The sequence below is a fragment of the Ammodytes marinus genome, assembly GCF_949987685.1.
Source record: "Ammodytes marinus genome assembly, chromosome: 9".
Taxonomy (NCBI): Eukaryota; Metazoa; Chordata; class Actinopteri; order Uranoscopiformes; family Ammodytidae; genus Ammodytes; species Ammodytes marinus.
The window spans coordinates 26,864,260-26,881,704 of record NC_137213.1 but is presented as its reverse complement, the minus strand read 5'-3'; the positions used below and the strand labels follow the sequence as shown (position 1 = coordinate 26,881,704).

Here is a 17,445-nt window from a genome sequence, read left to right as displayed (position 1 = left end):
GACAGTAACCAAGTACGGATAGCAAAGCACAACAATAGAAAATGCATAATTTCCTAGGTTGTACTACAATTTTTCACTTATTAAATGTACACTATTGTTCACTACAAGTGCTCCTAAAGGGTCTTGAGTTAAGCTGTATGCTTCATAACATCCTGTAGAGTAGGAGTCGACATCAACAAAGGCAACACATTAAAAATTAATATCGAAATGAGATAAAATCATCACTTCAAGAGATAAGCACCTTGCTCAAGGGAAGCACTTAAGGCAGGCGGGGAATCTTTCTACTATCCACACTCAGTCTTCCCCCGTCCCCCTCTCTAGAGATTTGAACCAGCATCTGAATAACACAGCATCCATATTGGAGCAAACAAAGGAAATCCTGCTTGTGTATATTGTGTGCACCTGTTCCCTGAGTCAAAATAGGAACGTCTGTTGAGGGGGAAAAGGAGGAGAAAAAAAGCAATTTTGCTCTGGTTTCCAGAGATTAGATATGCTGTGACTCATGACTCTGATTCAAATTACCTGGGGTAAAGTGTGTGTGTGTGTGTGTGTGTGTGTGTGTGTGTGTGTGTGTGTGTGTGTGTGTGTGTGTGTGTGTGTGTGTGTGTGTGTGTGTGTGTGTGTGTGTGCGTGCGTGCGTGCGTGCGTGCGTGCGTGCGTGCGTGCGTGCGTGCGTGCGTGCGTGCGTGCGTGCGTGCGTGCGTGCGTGCGTGTGTGTGTGTGTGTGTGTGTTTGTGAGGGGGGAAGGGCTATACTGCAAAAGGTGTACCACCACAGGGAATGCACATGAGAGTATGAATAAATGGTCCTTCAACACTAGGAATACATATGACTTATAATGTGCACTCTGTCAAGCCAGTTTTTTTCGATAAGAATTCTAGTTTGCCAAGCACTTGGAAAAATATGACACCAACAACATCATAACAAAAATGATTGCTGGCACGGAAAATGAAATTCATTGTTTTGGTTTTTACTTAGGAGGAATGTCTCTCTTTATTATTTTTTCAAGGGACCAAAACAAATATATTTTAAGACCGGCAGTAAACCACATGATGCATGTAAAAATCTTTGTCATTTTATGTCCTCACTATTTTTTTTTCTATACACTTTCCTTTTTTTCTTCAAGCTCTCTCTCCATGAAGTGGAGGACAATCCCGAGGGTCATCTTCTGGTCATGAAGGGAGCGCCAGAGAGAATCCTGGACAGGTTGGTTGATCAATAATGGATCGATTATGTGTCTCACAAGGAAGGGTAGTAGAGGTAGCACACAAAAGTAAAAATTGGCCTTGTTTTTCATATACAGCCCCGGGAAAAAATTAAGAGACCAGTCTGGGTTTTTCTTTAAATCTTTATCTCTACATTGCTTATTAAAAATGCTCTAAATGACAATATTTGCATTGTGAATTTGGTAGAAATGTCAGTTAGTTTATATTATAAAATCAAAATGTTCATTTTACTTAAACACATGCCTATAAAGAGTAAAACGAGATACACTGAACATTTGGAGTGGTGTCTTATTTTTTTCCGGAGCTGTACACATTTCCCTCTCTTCCAAGGATGCAGTGAACAAATTGTACACTCCTTAAAGGCTGTTTTATTGTGAACAAATCCCATGAAAAGGGCTAAGACCAACTTTGAATTGTTCCCAGTAATAGGTATTTTCTATGTAAACCTGATAGCTTATTCCTCTGTACCATTGTTGACCAAAAACTATTCAAGATTAAATGTGAAAATCTATTAGAAACACATGAGTGAGGGGCACACTGTTTTTGCCGCACTGTTGACACGCTCTTTCATCATCACGACCACAGGTAACTGCAGTTCTATTTTGACTCACAGTGTATGCGCCGTGATTATTCACAATGGCACAAAATAACAGTAATCTTTGGCTAAAAATGGCAGTTTCCAGCTGTTAAGGAAAACTACTCCCCACTTCTAGACAGAACCAACTCAACTTTACATCGCCGGAAAAAATGAAGAGACCACTCCAAATGTTCAGTGTATCTTGTTTTACTCTTTATAGGCATATGTTTAAGTAAAATGAACATTTAGATTTTATAATATAAACTACTGACAACATTTCTACCAAATTCACAATTAAAATATTGTCATTTAGAGCATTTTTAATAAGTAATGTAGAGATAAAGATTTAAGAAAAATCCAGACTGGTCTTTTAATTTTTTCCAGGGCTGTACACTTTTTTACCTGCTTCATCAAGTTATAGACACGAAGTTGAGAGACACAGACAGGGAAAGGGGAATTCAGCAAGTGTTGGAAGATGCCCTAACAAGTTCCTTTCAGAAGATTTTTTGAAAATTAAAAAAAAAGTATGGAGTAAAAGATCAGTCTCATGTTGCATATTAATGGCCTGTGGAACTTGAGGGGTCGAGGTGCTGGAGTGGCCAACATTCTGGAATCTGTTTTTAACCAAGACATTTCTGGGCACCATCTTGCTTCATTCCTGCCATATATATTTACTCTAATGTTGACCCAGGTTGTAGCCCAGCTTCCCTTATGGTCAGCCCCACATGTCCATGTTACTAGAATCATTTACCCAAGTATTTGAATAATTGAAACTGAATCAGGCCTTCTTGAAAGCAGGTGTTTACTTGCAAACAGCAAATGCAAGGGTCAAACAACATGTATCACAAGTGGGCTTACATGATTGAATACAAAGAAATGAACAGTGTACAGAGATTATATGTCCGAGAAATGTGTAGGCGTATACACTCGGTTTGTGTGTCCAGCCCGTTTTGCTGGCGAAAGCAGAAACATTTTTAATTAGGCAGATAACAGGATATGGGAAATTTAGGGAGTCTTTTCTCCTCAACTATTGTGCACATGAATGCGTCATACCTCTGTATGTGCCAAAATCTTATTAGGCAGTTTCTTCTTCAAGGCTAAACAACAACTTGTAGCAAAACACTTTGGAGTTCTTTAAGTTTACTGGGACAAAGTTCAACAGCCAGAAAGCATGTATTGTGCATTAAAATATTATACAATAAAGCAAATTAAATTCTGTTAACAGTCCACCAAGTCTGAACTCAAAAAAGAAACCCTATAATTCAGAGTACAATTTAGAGTGGGAGTCTTTTAAATAGTGTTAATTGTTGGGGGTGATAGTTTAGTTAGCAGTTTAGTTTCTTAACACAATTGCTATACATATAGAGATTATACTATTAGCATAAGTAGCACTATTATTATCAAAAAAAAATTAAAGATTATTTTTGGCATTTTCAAGCTTTACTGACAGTACAGATTGAAATGGGGAGACAGAGAGACTGGGGGGATGACATGTCTGAACTCAAAAAAATAAAACCCTATAATTCAGAGTATAACTTACTGTGGGAGTCTTTTAAATCATGTTACTTGTTGGGGTGATAGTTTAGTTAGCAGTTTAGTTTCTGATTTTTTTTGTGGCATTTTCAAGCTTTATTGACAGTACAGAGTTGAAATGGAGAGACAGAGAGAGAGAGAGGGGGGATGACATGCAGTAAAGGTCCATGGGTTGTACTTGAACCCGCGACCACTGCAACGAAAGGCTGGAGCCGATACGCGCTCTATCCACTACACCACCGGAGCACCCCAGCAGTTTAGATTCTCAACACAATTGCTATACATATAGATATTATGTTATTAGCAGTACTAGCACCTAAAGTATTATTAATAAATGTGTTTCAGGTGCAGCACCATTATGATCCATGGCGAGGAGCAGCCAATGGATGAAAAGATGAGTGATGCCTTTCAGAGTGCCTACATGGAGCTGGGAGGACTGGGAGAGAGAGTGCTCGGTAGGTATCATGCTAGCTGCTATTTTAAGCTTGTTTGGGACCTAATAATAATGGAAATGGATTATATAGCGCTTTTCTAGGCAATCAAATCGCTTTACAGGGTTCCGGGTTCCATTCATTCACACAAACTCATGCCGGTGGCCCTTCCGACCACCGCAAACATACAGCAGTCATACACATTTATACGAGGCAAGTCGGGTGAAGTGCCTTGCCCAAGGACATAACAACCATGACACAAGCGGCAGGGCGGGAAGCCAACCGCCAACCCTCTGATCATTGGCCGACCCGCTCTACCACCTGAGCCACAGTCGCCCCAACAGTGCCACCTAGTTACATGTACAAACAGTTGAACACAGCGCTCACCTTTTTATAATATCACTGATAAAGAGGTAGGTTTGGCCACACAAATGACTGGTTAAAGATGTGGAATGCTTTTTTTTTGCATGTATATAATGTGGAAAGTGTTGTTCACCTGAATTTGCCGTTGACATATGAAGAATCAAAGCTGAAATCACCATCAGTACATCAAATGAGGTATGGGTTTTCAATGGTGTGCTTTTTAATATGTTATGTATGAATTATGAGCAGGTAATGGACTGTTATTCTGGTTAAACTCTGCACCAAACAACTATAATTTGTACATGAAATGACATTTTCCATTCAATAATGCCATAGAAACTTTTTGAGGTAAAGAACAAGAAAAGTCTACCCGAAGTTCTCTAAAGCGTACAGCAACCGCACTCTATAAATGTCATAATTTTTTTGACAACCAAAGTGGAACAAAAGTTAGCAGGCGTCATGTGCCATAAGTAATATTAATGTGCTGTCACCATTTTGTTAAGAGTAAGGTGTCAGTTTTCTAAAACAGTAAAATGCAGAATGGTGCCATATCTTTAGAGAGAAACTGCTCCCGAAATCTTGTAAATTTTTAAAATCGCACTTATGCCTTTAGGTGATGATGGTTTTGCGGATTTGTGACATTAAAAAATAAATAAAAAATCTGAGTCTGGCTTCCTCGTCAGAAACGTTTTGTTTTGTTTTGTTTTGCACTATTGGGATTCAGGAGAGATACATATTTCAGCAGCTGTGGATTATTAATTAATAAAGGTGGCTGATTCAATTTTGTATAACAGGCCTGCAACCTCCAAATCTACATCTAAAATTAAAAAATCATTTGTATGCAGAGAGTAAGGTAAAGGATCATCGCAGCCGGGAAACAAAACTCAATTTCTGAAGGTGCCTGTGAGAGCCCTTCAGACTTATTATATTATGAACATTTCTTTCTTTATGTTTTATTGTCAATAGCAACTGAAAAATGCACCAGAGCAACATTATTGTTTATTTGATGTTTTTAAACATCCCTTAGGGCCATGGAAAAGTTTTCTACTTTTTAATGTGGTGGATAAATAGGCAGTTTAAAGGTGGAGTAAGTGATTCTGGAGAAGGCTTTTCTTCAAAACACTTTTTGTCAAAATATGTGATTATCTCCTAAGGATCCACTACCTGTCTGTACTGTGAAAATGTTTTGTCCAGGGTTAATCCACAGCCTACGCTTTGTAAACTAGCATGTTGTTAGCTCGATGGGCCCCCTTTGTTTACATATCCTTTGTTTACGTACCAATTTACAGAGCCTAGGCTGTGTCTTAACACCAGATGTTGTCAGTGCGCACACAGTACTAACAGGTAGCAGGTCGTAGGTACATACTATTATTCACTGATTTTGGCAAAAAGGGATTTGGACAACAAGCATTCTCCAGAATAGCTGACTGTACCTTTAAGTCAAAGTGGCAACATTTTCATCACATTTTTCTAACGTTTTCCTTATAACAGTCTATTATAAATAATCATCTCACTCATACCACTTCTATTGCAGGCTTCTGCCACTCTCCAGAATTTCTGACTTCACCTTTAAGATGATACCCTGTTTTTTTATTATTATTTTTCTGTATGTAATGTTGTGTGTCTATCTATGTGATCAAAATAAGCTTAACCAAACTAGTCTAAATCCCTCTTCTGTTGCAGGCTTCTGCCACTCCAACCTGTCCCCGTCCCAGTTCCCCCGAGGGTTTGAATTCGACTGTGACGAGCCGAACTTCCCCACGGAGCAGCTGTGTTTCCTGGGTCTCATCTCCATGATCGACCCCCCGCGCGCCGCCGTGCCCGACGCCGTGGGAAAATGCCGCTCCGCTGGTATCAAGGTAATTTGGTTCAACACATTCAACTCTTTAATGGAGAATACCTGAAAATGCCCCTTTTTTTCGGCATTTTCAAGCTTTATTAAATAGTACAGAGTTGAAATGGGGAGACAGAGAGAGAGAGGGGGGATGACCTGTAGTAAAGGTTCATAGGTCGGACTTGAACCCGCGACCACTGCAACGAAGGCTGGAGCCAATATGGTACGCGCTCTATCCACTACGCCACCGGAGCGCCCCGAAAATGCCCTTTCTATGTGTAATTAATTTCCAAAGCGTTTATGAGAAGAGATTTTCATTTTTTAAACTTGATACTATGGAGATGATAATCAATTGATTAATGAAGTTCTGTTGCTTGGAGGAAGTTGCTCATAACACATATTCAGTGTAAACCTTTTTCATATACAGTCTATGGTGCAAACCAATTTTAAAGGTGGAGTCAGCGATTCTGGAGAATTCTTGTTGTCGAAATCACTTAATCACTTAAATATCTCCACACAATCCGCTACCTGTCCGTACTGTGTGTGTGCTGAAAAGAAATCCATTGTTAATATACAGCCGGCCCAGGCTCTGTAAACTGGTATGTAAACAAAGGATATGCAAACAAAGGGGCCCAGCGTAGCTAGCAACATACCCGTTTACAGAGCAGGCTATGTATAATATGCATAATGATTTTCTTTCAGTGCGCCCACAGTATTGTGAGGAGATTTTAAAGGATTTTGACAAAAGATTATTTTGACGACAAGCGTTCTCCAGAATCACTGACTCCACCTTTAAGGGTGAATGGGCAAACAACCGTCTTAAAAGTAACAACATAAAAACTTCATTTTCGATCCGAAAATTAAAAAGTATATTCCCTTATCACTTTTAGAAAAGGTTGTTATGGTAGCAGGCATATTGAGTTCATTCATTACAGAATTTCATTAAATGTTAATCGACTGCAAATACACACAGAGCAAAGTAATAAGCCGAGGCCGCGAGGAGGTTAAGCAACTTCCTTCCAACTGAGATAAAAATGGATGATGAATATAATGAATTGTTTGTATTCAGGGAGAAGAATTACCAATATGGGAAAAGTGATTTTGCACCCTGTTATCTTACTGTGTCCGTACTGTGTGTGCACGCTGAAAAAAAAATATCCAGTGTTGATACATAGCCTAGGCTCTGTAAACGGGCGTGTTACCAGCTACGGTGGTCCCCCTTTGTTTACATATCCGTTTACAGAGCCTAGGCTGTGGATTAAGACAGTACAGACAGATTGAAGATCGTGAGGAGATATTGATTTCGACAAAAAAATATTTTGACTTCAAATGTTCTCCAGAATCACTGACTCCTCCTTTAAATAACAAACTGGAGGCGGAAATTACCGAAGATGTTACCATTGATATTGAAAATATCAACTAGTTCATGCTAAAGAATGCTAAATCTGAAAATGGCTATTAGTTGCAAAATATCAGTTTTAATTTGCCTGAGGCATTATGGCATTAACTCTAAATCAGGCCACTTCTCTCTTGACCCGTGATGTCTGTATAATTATATACAATTATAAACCTGACCCCTATGAGTCAAAGTCATTATATTATTGATTTGTTTAATGATTTTGCTAATGGGTTGAGAAAGCAAAATATTGACATCACACAGGCTGTATCACATATCGTAATGCACTAGCAAAGCAAGACTCCATAAACCTTTTTAAGAGCGCTGTTTTTCGTAGGATAAATAAAGGCTAAACCTAATTGATATAGGCTCTCTTAAAATGAATAGTGTCATGCATAAAGTTGCGTGCTGTTAAGGGTATTGTCTGATTGAGATGGAAGAAAAATATTTATGTACATATATCTGTATATGCACACACCCATTCAACTCAATGCACACTCAAAACACCGTGGTTTATTTGGTTGTATATCTGAACAAAAGAGGAATCTACAGCACAATGCTCAGATGTTGTAATTCGTTTTTAATGGAAGCAGCGCTAACATTTCAGTACAACGTGCATCCTCACTCCACAGCATCCATTCAAAGGCTTAGCAGAAATATATATAATATATACTGTATGCTGTATCTATACTTTATCTTTATTGCACCTTTATTCAGCCCAGGTAACAAATGAACGCTGTATGACTTTATTATTATTACTTATCGTTATATGCATATCGTTATATGCATGCAGTTATGGTATACACCTACATTGTCCTCATATGCCTTTCTGTATCAAGAATCATGTACATGTTTCACAAACCCTAAACCCAAAAACCGAATATCTGACTTCAAATTTTAGGTAAGGTTTATTATTTTACCTTTGGTCATAACGAAATAGACAAAAGTCAAATGCATTAGAATCGCACTCATGGAAAACATTTTATTTTTTAGAGTTTTTGGTGAAACTTAGAATGAAAATCTGTCATGAAATCTGTTTTAATATCACAGATGTGATTTAATTAGATGGGAACTTTTGAGTCAAGTCTGCTTCTGTCAGTTAAAAGACAATTGGACGACAGGTGTCACAAACAATCTCCATCAGGACTAGTAGTGTCTTGATTTACTTACAAAAATAAGCCCTTAACACTTAGACTTATGGAAGGGAAAATCCACGTATCAAACCACTCATATGACATGGCGAATCTTTTGGGTGTGGATGAATGAGGATGATCAAGTAATTTATGAAATGCAGAGAACGATGACCATACAATAGACATATCGGATTTTTGGTCACAAAGCTTCATTGAGTTCTAGTATAAGTAGTAGGAGGAATTATTTATTTTGGTCCATACAAACATCTTTCCATTAGAAATACAAAAATAAATAAATAAATTGATATATAGGCCTACAAAATGCATTTGATTTGAAACAAAAGAAAATAAATTAAAATTAAAAAGAAATTAACTGAAAAAATACCTAACCTTATTACAAATTTGATTATTTTAGGCACTAGTAGTTAAAGTACAAAACAAGACAAATTTTTTTTTAATTCCAATCGTGAATTCAAAACACAAAAATAATCAAACACACCCTTCATATTCGTGAAACACCATATTTCCTTTCTAAAAGGTGAACTACACATTCTTAAATGTTCCATATCATTCTCATAATCCCTCAATATTGCCCATGAGAGACACATCAGAGTTGATTTTCTTTGGGGAAACACATTGCACCCTTTACCCCCTTATAGCGCCATGTGTAACTACACACAGCCCATTGGGATGACTGATAGACTCTCTAAAGGCCTGCACTGTAGCTCAAGCGTGCACAGTGCAGTGACACATCATGTACAGATGAATTGCAGTTTGGGTTTCATCGTGATGTTGCTAGGTGATTTATGGGACCTTTTGGTTTTTTGCGGTCAGGTGATCATGGTAACGGGGGATCATCCAATCACAGCCAAGGCCATCGCCAAAGGTGTGGGCATCATCTCCGAGGGCAACGAGACGGTGGAAGACATCGCTGAGAGACTGAACATCCCTCTGGGAGAAGTTAACCCCAGGTGTGTTACTGTGTGTGTGTGTGTGTGTGTGTCTGTCTGTCTGTCTGTCTGTCTGTCTGTCTGTCTGTCTGTCTGTCTGTCTGTCTGTCTGTCTGTCTGTCTGTCTGTCTGTCTGTGTGTGTGTGTGTGTGTGTGTGTGTGTGTGTGTGTGTGTGTGTGTGTGTGTGTGTGTGTGTACACAACTATTTTTGTGAGAACCCATTTAAGTTTAAGACCTGAAGAGTGAGGACATTTTGTCTGGTTCTCACTTTGGGACAGGCCTTTAAAGGATCTGTTTGAGGGTTAACACTAGGTTTTTAGGTTCACGTATGAATAAGGTTAGGGTTACTTTAAGGGTTGGGGTCAGGCCTTTTGTTTGGATGGTTACGGTAAGGGGCTAGGGAATGCATTATGTCAAAGAATGTCCTCACAAGTATAGCTGTACAAACCTGTGTGTACTGATGTGTGTGCCAGACGATACTTAGGCTGTGTCTGCAAGTAACTTCTGGCGGGACTGTGCGTCTGTGTGTGCGTACGTGATGTGCCTATTGATGTGTGTACGTTCAAGGTTATGTGTGTGTGTGTTGGGAAATGAATGTCTGAACAATATGTTTATTGGAGGGTATGATGAGATGATCAATACCACTCCTGCTGCCACCCTGTCCATTGTATGTGAAGCTGGAGCCAGCATTGGGTTTGCTTAGTGTAGTAGAAAGACTTGAAATGAGGAAACAGCTGGCCTGGCTTTGTCTGAAGGTAACACAATACACACACCAGCACCTCTAAAGATCACTAATCAACATAATATATCCCTTTTGTTTATGGTAAAATGAAAATATGAATACATTTCAGGGAGAACAACAAAGGAGGGACAGATACAGAGGCAGCCTTATGATTAGGCAAATGTATGTTGCCTTGGGCTACTGTGCTACCAAGGGCCCCATACAATGCCTCATACACTTATGGTTAAGTTAGTTTTAGATACTTTCGCTCATTTATTATGTGGTTTGAAAAAAATTAAAATAAGGGAAAATGGCCTCTTAATGTATCAGAATACACAATAGTAGTTGAACCTGAATGTACGAATTTGAATCTAATCGTAATGTGTTCAATATTTTTTATTAAAAACATTATTATTTTGTCCTTTTCATTTGACAAATTGTATTTTTATGCTTTGGGAAGATTTTTTTTTAAACATTCATGCCAAGACACTTACACACATAGACACTTTCTTAGAATTGGATTAAAAAAGGGGAGAACAAGGGCTGTTAAGGGGTCCCATGCCTGTGTTTGCCTCAGGCTCCACAATTCAAATTCAATTCAAATTCAAAAAACTTTATGAATCCCACTAGAGGCAGATTGGTTATGAGCAGCAGGTTGTCATATCACAGAATTCATGTCACACAAGAAAATCAAACAGATACACCAAGGACCCTAGATGTTGAAAAAATGTATGAATTAAATAAATCATAGATATAATGTTAATACTATATAAGTTAGAATGACTAAATCCGCCCCTGGACATACATGCAATAGATGACATGTACACAGAGGAGATAGAAATAAGGGGTTGCTCCAGTGGTGTAGTGGATAGAGCGCGTACCATATTGGCTCCGGCCTTCGTTGCAGTGGTCGTGGGTTCAAATCTGACCCGTGGACCTTTACTGCAGGTCATCCCCTCTCTCTCTGTCTCAACTCTGTACTATCTAATAAAGCTTGAAAATGTAAAAAAAAAAAAAATCTTAAAAAAAAGAGAAATAACAGTGAAGTCACAAATATGGAAAATGCGAATGTCATTATGGAGACCCCAAGATTGATTTCTGCCTAACATAACACTCAACAAATATTTGTGATTACCCTTTAGTATTTGCATATTTTAAAGATTACAACAAGTGAATTAGTGATCTGTAGAGGTTGTTGTATAGTTACATCTGGACAGAGCCAGGCTAGCAGTTTCCTCTAATCTTGGCGCTACACTTAGATAAAGCCGAGAGGCTGCCGGCTTCACTTCCATTTCCAGATACGAGGTTGGTGGTATTGATCTTCTCCTTACCCAACTCTGCACAAAAAGAGTGAATAAGCGTATTTCCCCAAAAGGCCAACTTGTTCCTTTAAGACAGTGGTGTGTGTGTGTGTGTGTGTGTGTGTGTGTGTGTGTGTGTGTGTGTGTGTGTGTGTGTGTGTGTGTGTGTGTGTGTGTGTGTGTGTGTGTGTGTGTGCACGCCTCTGTGTGTGCATCTTTCTGTGTGTCTGTATGTGGGTGTGTGTGCGCCTATGTGTGTGGGTGTGTCCATGTGTGTGTGTGTGCATGTTTTTCTGTCTGTCTTTCTTTGGTGTGTGTGTGTGTGTGTGTGTGAGTGCGCCTCTGTGTTTGTGTGTGTGTGTGTGTGTTTGTCTGTCTGTGTTTGTCTGTGTGCTCATGTGCGATTATTTGTGTGTGTGCTTGTTTGTTTGCGTGAGTGAAACGGAGACAAACTGGAGGAGAAAGCAAGAAAATGTCAATGCTTCTCCTTTGCATAATTGCCCTCCGGTATCACTGACTCCTCACTGCGTCTTACAACTGTGTGTGTGTGTGTGTGTGTGTGTGTGTGTGTATTCACAGGGACGCTAAGGCTTGTGTGGTGCACGGCGGTGACCTAAAGGACATGAGCCCTGAGTACCTGGACGACATACTGAGGTACCACACTGAGATAGTGTTCGCCCGCACCTCGCCTCAACAGAAACTCATCATAGTGGAGGGCTGCCAGAGACAGGTCAATGGAGTGTGTGTGTGTGTGTGTGTGTGTGTGTGTGTGTGTGTGTGTGTTGGGCCCTTTTGAAGGTGGACAGCTGAATAGCGATGTGGGTGTTTCTATGGTTGAATGAAGGCTTGTATGTGATGTTGTGTGTGTGTGTGTGTGTGTGTGTGTGTGTGTGTGTGTGTGTGTGTGTGTGTGTGTGTGTGTGTGTGTGACAAATTCTGAAAGAAAGCTCTTGAATGTGTCAGTTGATTTCCGAGTGCAGAGGTATGGTGGCATACAGGTGCGTAAGTGTGTGTATTGTGTGTGTGTGTGTGTGTGTGTGTGTGTGTGTGTGTGTGTGTGTGTGTGTCTGCCATTTAAGTCTGAATACAGGACAGTTGGCAGTGTGTGTGCTTATCTTATGTCTGTGCATCCTGTTGAGGCCTATTTGTGAGCATATGGTTGAATACTGTGCATCTGGGGAACTGCGTGATTAACTGCATACTCAACTCCTATATTAGAGCCTATATAAATGCCACAGTGTACGCAGTCGTCTCTTTTTATGTGGGAAATGTCTGAAGTAGCTGCCTGCGTGTATTCCCTTTGCACACATCCCTCCATATATTGAGGTCATGCTACAATTCACCCCAGACGACTCACACACTCTCACTCTCTGTGTGATTGCGACTCAATTCCAATTTTTCATTTAATCTCCCCGGAGCTGCTTTGAAAAAGACATTATTAAGACAGAAGAGGGGAGTGTGCGTGCGTGTGTGTGTGTCTGTCTGTGTGTGTGTGTGTGTGTGTGTGTGTGTGTGTGTGTGTGTGTGTGTGTGTGTGTGTGTGGGAGAGAGGAGAGGGGAGTGATACAAGCTTAAATGATTGCCCTTATCTTTCTAAAAAAAAAAAAAAAAAAACTCTTTAAACTTTCTTTTCCCCTCCGTGGTGCGTTCAGGGAGCGATCGTGGCAGTGACAGGTGACGGAGTGAACGACTCTCCGGCGCTGAAGAAAGCCGACATCGGCGTTGCCATGGGGATCGCCGGCTCAGACGTGTCCAAGCAAGCGGCCGACATGATCCTACTGGACGACAACTTCGCCTCCATCGTCACCGGAGTGGAAGAGGGTGAGGAGGAGATAAAAAAAAGATGGAGATTTAAAGTTTAACCTGTATGTATGTAAAACTCAGATGGCACAACATTCGGGTTACTAGGCCTATGTTATTTGGTGAGTTAGTTAGCATGATACTAAGTAGCTGAAAACAGTGTGGCATATTTATAAATCCAAATTAAAGATATTGTCATTTTAGTTGAATAAACTTTACGGAAATTTGGTTTAGATGAGGTGGGCAATGCTGTGGTTCTCATGACACAGTATTTTGACCCAATCAATCAATCATGGTAGTTTTCTGCCCAACCGTTCTATACACACACACCATGAATGTTTAATACGGCCACGCCCACACAGTCCTGTCAAGCCGTCTAGACAGTAAAAAAGTTTTAACTAGATTATATAATATTTATGAACATTTATTTTTCAATCAGATTTTTGTATGAAGAACCCCAGCTTTGATATCATAAATTGATTTTTTACTATTTTAGAACCGGTTTCCAGAGGCTTTTGGCTTTAAAAAAGGTTCTTCTAGGAGCTTCTTTTGTTGTGTAGCAACAGGGAGTTGAAATATGTATTTGATAAATAACTAGAGCTTTAACATGTGATATGTGTATGATTGTGTTTTATTTCACACAGTAGCTGCTTTCTTGTGACATGGATTAGAGTCAGACTTCTTACATACTTAATACTTTAAGTCTGAAATGTGTCTCGCATCTCAGCAGCTCCATTTATATAACATCACAGAAATGACAAGCATTAAGACAAGCAGACAGGACCTGAACAAACACACTGTACATTCAACACAACACTACAATGACAGCAGACAACATTTAGGGCCCATCAGCATTTGATGTGGGATTAGGCGTCCTATTCAGTGCGTAGATTGAGTGGTGCACTAAAGAGTGCTTCAGGGTAACCTTATTAAAGTTTTGAACCTTTTATATCTCGTTTGACTCAAGAGTTCTTCCGACAGAATTGAGATTTGCCACAAGACACTTGTATTAAATGTAAAGGAGGATTTGCTTATGTATATGGTCTGAGAAAATATATTAGCCATGTGAATATGCTGACAAAGTAGCCAATTATTATTATTTTTTTTTAAGTAGCCTGGAAATGCATTCTAATATGAAAAAGCCTATATATAACATCAGAAAAATCCAAAATCCAAACTGGACCATGGCAGGTGTTAAAAAATATCCCACCCAAAATGCACTCAAACAGCCCTGTATTAATAATGCATCTTCAATCGATACAAAAATAAATAAAAAAGCGTTTTCTATTTTTTAAACTATCCCTTCAGGTCGTCTGATCTTTGACAACCTGAAGAAGTCCATTGCGTACACGCTGACCAGTAACATCCCTGAGATCTCTCCCTTCCTGCTCTTCATCATGCTCAGTGTTCCTCTTCCTCTGGGCACCGTCACCATCCTCTGTATCGACCTGGGCACTGACATGGTGAGCATTTATGATTTTATTTTGTATTTTATTTTATTTTGAAATTATTTTTTGGGGCATGTTATAGGCTTTACTTTATAGAGTATGGAGTGACAGAGATGAAATTGGGTAGAGAAGGGAATGACATGCACAGAACGACCACAGACTTGATTAGAACCCGTGGTCTGCTCCTAATGAAGACTGAGCCTCTATAGGTAGGGGTGGGCTCTCACCACTACACCACGTGCGCCCCATGAGGTTTTTCTTTTTTGCCATGAAGGAAATGACTTCGATATATGCCATGTTACAATATATAAACACAATACATACATAAAAGGAAATATTCAAAAATTACATTAAAATGGCTTTCGAAACTCTTAAAGGACAAACAAATAAGAGCCACCAGGAGTCTAAGTTATTATGCCTTACCACCTCTTTAATGTCATTTGTTTGCAGCCCGCTCTGTTCATGTCTGTATTTCTATTCTAAATGTATTCCTCATGTTATTGCATTTTCTTTGAATAATTAAGTTTGGAAAAAAAAACATGGATATGATAAGCAGTGGAGAAAACTAATGCTCCCCCCCCCCCTGTTTTGGGTCCCTCAGTCCCTTTATAGACAGGCTTAGGCTTACAATAGTTTTCCTTCATTATGCCAATCAATACTACTTGATTCTAAAGAACGACCCCTTAATAGCGCTATAGACTGCTGCTTAGCCTGCCATTTGTTGATGTACTAATTGTTTCACATTTTCCCTCGTCTTGTGGATTTTAAAACATATTTTTTTTTTAAAGCAACGTTTACCCTCTCTCTACGAATTCATTTCTTTAAAAATGTCACACAAGGTTGTGACAAAACACAGAAGGTTATCATTGTTTATCAATCATTGGTAAATTAGACTTGTTCTCCTCGGTGAAGGGTTGCTAATGGTTGCATTGCCATGGCTACAGGCAAAAGTAAAGGTGACATTAAGGGGAAGTCAGTGTTGGTGTATTACTTTTTAATTTTTTTTTTTTTATTTATCAGTGCACCCACACATTACGGACAGGTAGTGGATCATGAGAGGACATTCACTGACTTTGACAAAAAGTGATTTTGTCTATGAGCGTTCTCCAGTTTCGCTGACTCCACCTTTAATCATTGACACATTGGCGTTCTACTCCTCAGTGAAGGGTATAGCTAATTGTTGCATTGCCATAGCTACAGGCAAGGGTAAAGGAGACATTAAGTATAGTCAGTAGTACTGCATTATTTGTGTCAAATACAAACCCCCGAAGGCACAAACAAAAAAAAAGAACAAAACGTTTGCTATAATTTTTTTTTTCTCTGTCGTCAAGAAAATAAATTTGCTTTTTGGCTCGCACTGCTAACGTCCATTTGTTCGAGCAGAACAAAAGGCACAGGGTGACGACGCTCACACATACAGATTTACATTTCACAGCCCTGCCATTCTACAGATGCCAGTCTCTCTCTCTCTCTCTCTCTCTCTCTCTCTCTCTCCCTCCATTGTATTTCCTGCAGCGACAAAGAGAGTTGCTTGGCACACGCGCTTGCCTGAGGGGCGTAATCCATCATTGCAAAAAGAAAGTGGATGAATATATATTCAAAAAGGACTTGTTCACTTGTGTTCATTATTACTTTGACTTTAATTTCTCCCCCTCTCTGCTTTCAGCCAACCAGATAGTGGCATGGCACACTGTTCTGAAACCGCTTCTTATACATCCAAATGAGCGAAAAGCGTGGAAATAAAATGTAGAGAGTAATTGAGGTACATGTACTATAATAGGACTCATATTTCCACTGCCAAGACCCCTTTTGACAGAGTCTCCACAGGTTCAAGATAAAGAGGAGCAGCTTGTGAATACTGTTAATAAAGCAGTTCCTCTCATTTCTGCTCAGGTGACTTCAAAAAGAGGATCTTTTTTTAAATCGCAGAATTTTGTTCATTTTTTGACAAATGTTTACTTTGCTGTCTGAGATCACAGGGATAGTGTATTCTTTCATTGACTGGATGATAGGCTTTTTAAAGATGTGATGGTTGAAGTTTAAAAGCACCTCCTTTGTGTCACTATTTTGCATATGAAAACGCCTTTCATTTAAGGTAATAGGTCTTTAATAACTACTGGTGGACCGAGCAGTTGGAAGTATTCTTTGAACACTCCAAAATCCTTAAAGGTGCTCCGACCTTCAGTTTGTGTTCATTCTTGCTCCCCCTTTGGACAAAAGCGGTAGTGTTTGTTACTACGCCAGCTGTAGTTCCTGGGTGAGTGTACCCATGACAAAGGCATTAAGAAAAACGATATAAAAATAGCATTCTTTGCACTGATGCTCTCGTTTTCTGTTACATGTAATGTATGATGAAAAATTAAATTATTTAAATGTTCAATATCGTTCCGGCAAAGTCTTTTAAAGTACAGTACACAAGTAAAATGACAAATGTTCCATGTCTGCCGCTGCTAACAGCTTGTTAACAGCTTAGTTCAACTCCAGGCAACAGGCTCGAGGGCTCTGCTGAGATTTAGCGTTGACAAGCAGCACTTCTGCCATGATTATTTTTAGCAAGCAGCAGCGCCGGGTGTGAAAAAAAAAGAAAGAAAGATGTTTATCAAGGCAAGATGCAGCACACTTAAGCATGCTTCAGGACTGAAATGTGGGAATTGCACACACACACACACACACACACACACACACACACACACACACACACACACACACACACACACTAACCGTAGACACA

The 17,445-nt window shown here is 39.5% G+C and overlaps 1 protein-coding gene across 1 annotated transcript in view; it reads left to right on the top strand.

Moving 5' to 3' along the window:
* Nucleotides 1-17,445, top strand: part of atp1a2a (ATPase Na+/K+ transporting subunit alpha 2a) — a 53,610-nt gene that overhangs the window by 27,770 nt on the left and 8,395 nt on the right. The window contains exons 12-18 of the mRNA XM_080034279.1: nucleotides 1,127-1,206; nucleotides 3,682-3,791; nucleotides 5,814-5,989; nucleotides 9,328-9,464; nucleotides 12,046-12,196; nucleotides 13,119-13,287; nucleotides 14,575-14,729. Coding sequence (XP_079890405.1) covers nucleotides 1,127-1,206; nucleotides 3,682-3,791; nucleotides 5,814-5,989; nucleotides 9,328-9,464; nucleotides 12,046-12,196; nucleotides 13,119-13,287; nucleotides 14,575-14,729 — 978 coding nt within the window. The remainder of the gene's footprint in view (nucleotides 1-1,126; nucleotides 1,207-3,681; nucleotides 3,792-5,813; nucleotides 5,990-9,327; nucleotides 9,465-12,045; nucleotides 12,197-13,118; nucleotides 13,288-14,574; nucleotides 14,730-17,445) is intronic.